The sequence below is a fragment of the Galeopterus variegatus genome, unplaced genomic scaffold (genome assembly GCF_000696425.1).
Source record: "Galeopterus variegatus unplaced genomic scaffold, G_variegatus-3.0.2 Scaffold1486, whole genome shotgun sequence".
Lineage (NCBI taxonomy): Eukaryota > Metazoa > Chordata > Mammalia > Dermoptera > Cynocephalidae > Galeopterus > Galeopterus variegatus.
Window position 1 is genome coordinate 324,306 of NW_007727597.1, and position 7,577 is coordinate 331,882.

The 7,577-nt window shown below is 37.1% G+C and overlaps 1 protein-coding gene across 3 annotated transcripts in view; it reads left to right on the plus strand.

The window, feature by feature from the left end:
- Positions 1-7,577, plus strand: part of SIPA1L1 (signal-induced proliferation-associated 1 like 1) — a 313,419-nt gene that overhangs the window by 253,332 nt on the left and 52,510 nt on the right. For all 3 annotated transcript variants that reach the window (XM_008577308.1, XM_008577309.1, XM_008577310.1), the window contains one exon: positions 1,792-1,980. In XM_008577308.1, the coding sequence (XP_008575530.1) occupies positions 1,792-1,980 (189 nt within the window). The remainder of the gene's footprint in view (positions 1-1,791; positions 1,981-7,577) is intronic.

Consider the following 7,577-nt stretch of genomic DNA (forward strand, 5'->3'; position numbering starts at 1 on the left):
ATCCTCAATTTGGAAGTCAAGACCAGAAATGTGAATCACTGCATCCTGAGCCACAGAAAGACAGCAGCTAACTTCACAGAAGTCAGAGCAGATGAGAAAAAGAATGACTCATTTTTTACATTTGAATTATTATTGTTACTGACATTTTTGTTAATGACTTACAGAAACAAGAGTCCTCATAAGTCCTTGTGTCCTATGCTTAAAAAAACACTCACATGCCATAAAATTTTGTTCATAAACAAACTACCACACCAGAAATATATGTATGGTCTTTTTTGTTTATGTTATGTAATAATTACTTCTACTGAAATGAAAGAGATTTGTTTATATTTATTTTTTTTTTTTTTTTCCTTTTTGTCTTTTTTCGTGACCGGTAACGGGATCGCAACCCTCGGTGTTGCAACTGGCAACGGGATCGCAACCCTTGGTGTTGCACCCACACTGCGCTCAACCAGTGAGCGGACCGGTCTCTATATGGAGCGGGATCGCAACCCTTGGTGTTGCACCCACACTGCGCTCAACCAGTGAGTGGACCGGTCTCTATATGGGATCCGAACCCTCGGCGGGAGCGCCGCCACACTCCCAAGCGCCGCACTCTACTGAGTGCGCCACCGGGCCAGCCCTTCCTTATGTTTTTTTAATAACATTTTCTTTAGCTTACTTTATTGTAAGAATACAGTATGTAATACATACAAGTGTTAATCATATATGGGTGTTAATATGTGTTGGTTGACTATTTATCCATAAGGCTTCAGTCAACAGTAGGCTGTTTGTAGTTAAGTTTTTAACTTGTAGTTAAGGAAGTCAAAAGTTATACGGGATTTTCAGCTGGGGTGCTCGTCGACCCACGTTGTTCCAGGGTTATCTGTATATCCTTCCTAGATTTCATTCATGGATTTCTCACCTCTTGGCCTCTTACGTGCCACACACCTCCCTCAACGTGTGCTCCTCTAGTAGCTTTTGTAGCTCCTGTTGCACAATAATGCCTTACAATCTACATATTTAATGGAATTTTGATGAGTTTTTTCACCATACAATATTTAAATTATGTTAACTTTGCCATGTATAAATTCTTGGCAGGTAAGACTACTTTAGACTTCATGTCTGGTTAACTTGTCTCCAGCAAATCATCATTAGATAAAGAAATGTTTTTGCTCAAGTTTATATTTCATAATAATGGAAGCTATTTTAAGAAATAAAGGAAAATTTAAGGTAATTTCAAGTGCTGTTTACTGTGCTGCTGTACTAACTATAGTCATTGTCTTATTGTAGCAGCAGTTGGGGATATGAATAGTATATGTTTGTCAGCCATGCATTATCAGATTTAAAACTTTATTCCCCCCACCTCCAACCCCTTTTCCTTTTATAAGTCAAAAAGGTATAACATCCAAATTCTAAGTATTTCTTCTTCAGATATTTCTCTGGGATACCTCCTTCTTAGTTTCCTGGTCAGAGCGTTTAGATGCACTATATAGCCATATAGAGACCCTGATCTTACTGATCACTTTAAGGAAATGTTATATTTGACGTTTAAGTAAATATCCTCAGAAGGCTTGATTATGAGTTCCTTTGGACTTGCCTGGGTCTTTTCAAAAGCAATGGCTTCTTTCTTCACATATAAAGTATCGTTGGTATCATTTTTCTTATTCCTTCTGCCTTGGGGGCTTAACCAATCAGAAGTCACCCCCCAGCTCTGTAAGGAGCCCCGCCGTCTAGGCCTGCAGTGCATGTGATGTGTTCAGCTATCTCCTGCCTCCACAGAGGCCTCACCACAGCCCCTGTCTCTTTCAGCTCATGACACTGAGAGGTTCGGTCCTGGAGGATGCCATTCCCTCAACGGCAAAGCACTCGACAGCCAGGGGGCTGCCTCTGAAAGAAGTGCTGGAGCACGTGATTCCCGAGCTCAGTGTCCAGTGCCTGCGGTTGGCCTTCAACACTCCCAAAGTCACAGAGCAGCTCATGAAACTGGATGAACAAGGGGTGAGTTTGGCTTTCAGAGAAGAACGCTCTTTTTGCGGGGGGGGGGGGGGGGGGGCGGGCCAGTAATGGGATCTGAACGGTTGACCCTGGTGTTATCAACACTGTGCTTTAACCAGCTGAACCAACCAGCCAACCTCAGAAGGAGAACATTCCTGCCACTCAGGTTTCCTATTCAGGTTCCAGAATACAGACTTTAATAAGTTTCTGCTTTTGATGGGGAAAACAGATACCATTTATTGTGAAGGATGTTCTCTTTGCAGTTACTCATTTTCTTTTCTTAACCTTTTTAGCATTTCTTATCTGACAAAATTCTCTCAGTCAGAACTGAAAGGGTACTTAAACAGTGCTCAACTTTTTTTTTGTGGCTGCCTGGAACTGGGATCCCAACCCTTGACCTTGGTGTTCTAGCACCATACTCTAACTAGATGAGCTCACCAGGCAGCCTGTTCAACTCTTTTGACAGTCTTCCATACATGCAGTGAATTTTTAAAGTATTTTGGAATAAGTAGTGGCATTAATAATAATATCAATAATACAGCACAGTAATAATGTTATTACATGAATAATAATTAATATAGTAATAATAATGGCTAACACTAATGAGCATTTTCACCAGGCTTTGTTATAAGTGCCTTAAATATGTTATCCTAATTAATCTTCCAACTCTATGAGTATGGCACTATTGTTACTTCCATTTTAGAGATAAGAAATCTGGGGGCACAGAGAGATTCAGTAATAAATCCAATTTTACACAGTTGATAAGCTGTAAGAACCAGGGTTCAAGCAATCTGCTTCAAAGCCTGTTCTGTTGGCCACTACACAACACTGTTCTTAAAACCCTAGATTTTAAAAGTCTACTAGTACCACCAAAGATGTATTTTAGCTATGATTTTTAAATATAGTAAATATAGTATAGTATAGTTTAAAATTTGGGTCCTAATCAGTAACAAAGTTAAAATGCTCAAGATTTTCTCCCTCCACTCTTCCTGTACCTAAATGTGGGGGCTCTTTGGTCGAGATGCAGATGTGTGATAGGATGATCCATACAGACAGAGGCAGCGGAGGGAAGAGGATGAAGAGTAGTGATCTGAAAAACTGTCTAACCAGCAAGTGTTATACACACTCTGCTTGGAGTAATTTGAACATATGGGCTAATTCTGTAGATCTTATACCTATGTACTCTTATTTCATCTCTTTCTGCTAGCATTTCAGCCATAGTGCATCTTAGCAATGGGTGGTAGTAGTTTTAACATTGCATTAAAAAACTTTCTTCAAAAATAAAATTGGTCCAGGTATTGAATGTCATTTTGTGAACAATTTTTGATGGTATTTCCTTAATTAATCAAAAATTCTAATTTTATTAAAATGAATAGGAATCCAAAAAAATCATTTTCAAGGTATATTTATTCTTTTAATTCAGCCAATGAGAAATATATAATGAACCAAGTTGACATAATTTTTAAAATTCTTCCTTTCTCTATACATTTTGCTTTTCATAATGCACAGGTAATGTTTATTCCATATGTATATCTAAATAATGCTGTGAGTATCCACATTTATAACTTGTAAATTTGAAGAACTTTGAATGCTCCAAAAGACAACTGATACATAAACTTAACTGTTTTAGGTGCTGTTTCCAATAAATATTCTGGACATGCATTCTAACAAAGGAGCAGAAAAATGATGATTAGGTTCAACTTGATTGATTCAGTTGCTATTATTAATAATTTATGATATTAAATTATTGAGAATAAAAACATCTAGACAATGATAATATAGTCATATACTTGACACTCTAAATTTATATCAGAACATGTTACTTTATATAAAGGAGTTATTTATTGCTGTTTTCTTTTGTTTTAACTATGTATACCTCAATTATAAACATCTTATGGGATTTCTGGCATACTTAGTGCCCTCTGTTAGTGATTGCAAAATATTGGACCACAGATGGTGCCAATCTTTGATGAATACTTTATGGTTCCATCCACACAGGAAAGATAAGAACACTATAATGAATTTAACTCAAAGTTAAATTTATTTAATTCACAAAATTGGCCATTCTGATATTATGACCTTTCTATCCTTGGGAGTATTAAAATATTCTTTCCTTCATCAGTTATTAATGATAGTATATGATAGTTGTTTTCTTTAATGACTTCTCTAGGCAAAATTAAGATTTGGCAGAGTGAGTTTCTCCAATTTTACTTGGGAAGTAAGTGCATTAAATATGTTGTCCCATTAAGTAGGAGTTTCACCATTAGGCAATAGTTTTTACTAGGCAGTAGTCTAGAACTAGTTTAAAGCATGCTCTTCTATAGGAGCAGCTCTTTATCTGGAGTAAAGGGCACCACCACTTGGCCTCTGTCTTTTCTATCTCCATACATAGCATTCAAAGACAGGCTGGTATTGATATAAAACAGATGACATGCATACTTAGGCTTTCAGTCTGGAGAGTAATTTTGGTAGGAAATCTCGTTGATGCCTTGGGATCATTTTGAGAAAATGATTATTTTGGTGCCTTTACAAATACAGATTTTAAAAAGGAAACGCTTATCAGTGCAGTATATTACGCATATGAATCATTGCAAAGCATTTTTAGTTTCCATCTGTGTTGTCATTTTAAAAATTCTCTAGCTTTGTATATCCTTATATTTAAAGAGATTTATAATATGATACCAGGAAACTGGACTCACTAAAAGTAATTTTTAAATTTTATTTAAATGATTCTATTAATATCTTTTTACTCTTATTAAGTGGCTTACATAATTATGCTTGGAAAAAAAAGCACTGTTGGTTATATTGTGGCATTTTGCCTTTCAGATCTTTGGTGCTTTATTTTCTCATTTTATCACTATTAAAAACTCAAATTAACAGAATAACAAATTAAAACTTTATCTATAAAATATAAAAGAAATCATTGCACAAAAATCTAATAATTTTTCATTTCACTCAACAATGATATGTATGTAGGGTTTAAACTAGGCATTTTAATTCCTGAAGAAATTTATTTTAGAAAATGAATATATGCTTTCTGGCTTTTCCAAGCTTTCACGTTCTCCTTCTGATACCTTACTGAGCCTTTCACTATTTATCGATGTCCATTTCCATTGTTATATAAAATGGCAATGAAAAGATAAAACCAACATGCCAGTGTTTTCACACTGGCAAGAATTTAGAACATTTTGTGCCTTAGAAAACTTGGATCAACTCTGGATTTAGTTTACCCATCATGTTTCTAGATCTTTATGAGATGATTGAGAACATCTCTCATGATAAAAACAAATTAGGTAGATATATGTTTCATTATTACTGTGTTCTAATCACTTTACTGGTATCATCTGATTTAATCCTCCCAGCAGCCTTGTGTGGTAGGTTCCAGTTATAGGCTTATTTTACAGTCCAGGGAATTGAGGCTTACAGAAGCTTAGTGCCATTTTCCTCCCCTCTCATCCCTTAGTAGTCCTGAATACTAGATACAGATTTCATTTTTAAGATTTGCAATTTTTCCTGTACTTTTGCATATCTTGAATTATTTTGATCCTTAAATCTATGCTGTGAAGTATTAAGAATTTCACTGTCTGTTCAAGTCAGCTTTTAAATAATAAAGGCAATTCAGTTATTTTTATTTTTTATTTTATTTTATTTTATTTTTTGTCTTTTGTCTTTTTTCCGTGTCTCGCAATGGATCGCAACCCTCAGTGTTGCCCCCGTACCGGACCGGGGACCGGCAACGGGATTGCAACCCTCGGCGTTGCTCCCGCGCCTCACTCAGCCAGTGAGCGGGAACCGGTCTGTATGTGGGATCCGAACCCTCGGGCGGGAGCGCCGCTGCACTTCCCAAGCGGCGCACTATCCAGTGCGCCACCGGGCCGGCCCTGGTTACTTTTAAATTTGTAATATCAGTGCCATTTTTCTTCAACAGTCATTTAAAAAACACCTATATCTCATCTATTCTGTGCAAGGGGAATGGAAGATTATTATGCCAAACCCCGTTTTAAGGAGTTCACACATGTAGAGCACTTTGTGTGGTAAACATTCAAGAAATGCTAGCTGTTATTGATAATGATAAAATATTAACTTGTAAGTACATGCATTATCTCATTTAATCTTTATAAACATCCATGAGAGAGCTCCTTTCATAGATAATATATTATGGTTACTTTCACAAGTAAGCATGACTGTTTCAAATCTAATAAATGCTTTTCGAGTACGACTCTTTGCAGGTTGTTAAATACTGTAGAGAGTAAATAGGCTAGTAAGACACAGTCCTTATCCATGAAGGAGACAAGGTCATAAATGACAGTAATGGATGTCAGGGTGAATATAATGAGTATAATAAGAGAATTGCAAACAAAGAGCAATGGAGGTGCAAGTCAGTGGGGACAAGTCATAATTGTTTAACTAGATCAGAATGAGATGGGCCTCAAAGGGGAGGAGGATTTCATCAGGCCTGAGAATAGGCAGTAGGGTGGTCCAGACTCAGAACAATAAGAACAAAGCACAGAGGGACAAAAGCACAGTTTGTGTGCCCTCTGCTAGTGATTGCAAAAAGACAGAGGCCAAGTGGTGGTGCCCTTTACTCCAGATACAGAGCTGCTCCTATAGAATAGTATGCTTTAAACTTCTAGATTCTACTGCCTAGTAAAAACCACTGCCTAATAGTGAAGAGAGCAGCAAGCAGCCCAACTGTATAGGAGTGTGAGGCACATGTAAGAGGGTAAAAAAATAGATAATTTTTATTGAACAATGACTAAGCCAGGCACTGTGTGGAACAATTAACATGAATTATTTTAATTCTCAGAATCCTTTGATGTAGGTGCTATTATTGTTCCTATTTTATAGACAAGAGCTCTGAGGCACAAAGAGGCTGATTGCAATTAGGATCTGTGGAGGCTGGTGTTGAATCCAGGCACTCAGACTCCAGAGTGCATTCTTAACCACTGCACTGTACACCCATCCTCCTTTCCTCCGCACGAGTGGGAGAAGAACCTGGAAAGATGGCTGCACACGTTATTTCTGCAGACTTCAATGCCAACATTAAGTGTAGCATATTAAACCCAAATAAAATTGGAGTAGGCCTGGTTTATAACTATTTAAAGTACAATTGCCAATTTGTAGTAGAGAAATTGGTAGTCCTGTTTTCATTAGGAAATGTCAGGTTTCATGTACATGGTAGGGATTTTGCCTTAATGAGTATTTCCACTGTTTTTCTAGATGTTTATTTAAAATGCAACAAAATGCAATTATTGTGTTTTCAGTTTTTTTTTAAAAGTTGTCCTTCAAGTTATTGGAGTTAGAATTAGGGGAGAAGTGATCATATTTAATTTAGGTCTGCAGTGCATATCTCAAGAATGGATATAAGGAAAGAAGCAGTGTTTATGTGGTAATGAATAGCACTGATCCTTTGATTAAGGACATGAATAGAATTTTCTTGCTGACTTTGCCTGTTCGTTGCCATGTTGCATTTTTTTTATTGTGAGGATAAGTGAGTTTGACCAGCCACTTTCTTTTTTTCCTTTTTGTCTTTTTTTCGTGTCCGGCAACGGTCGCGCCCGTACCGGACCGGGACCGGCAACGGGATCGCAGCCCTCAGT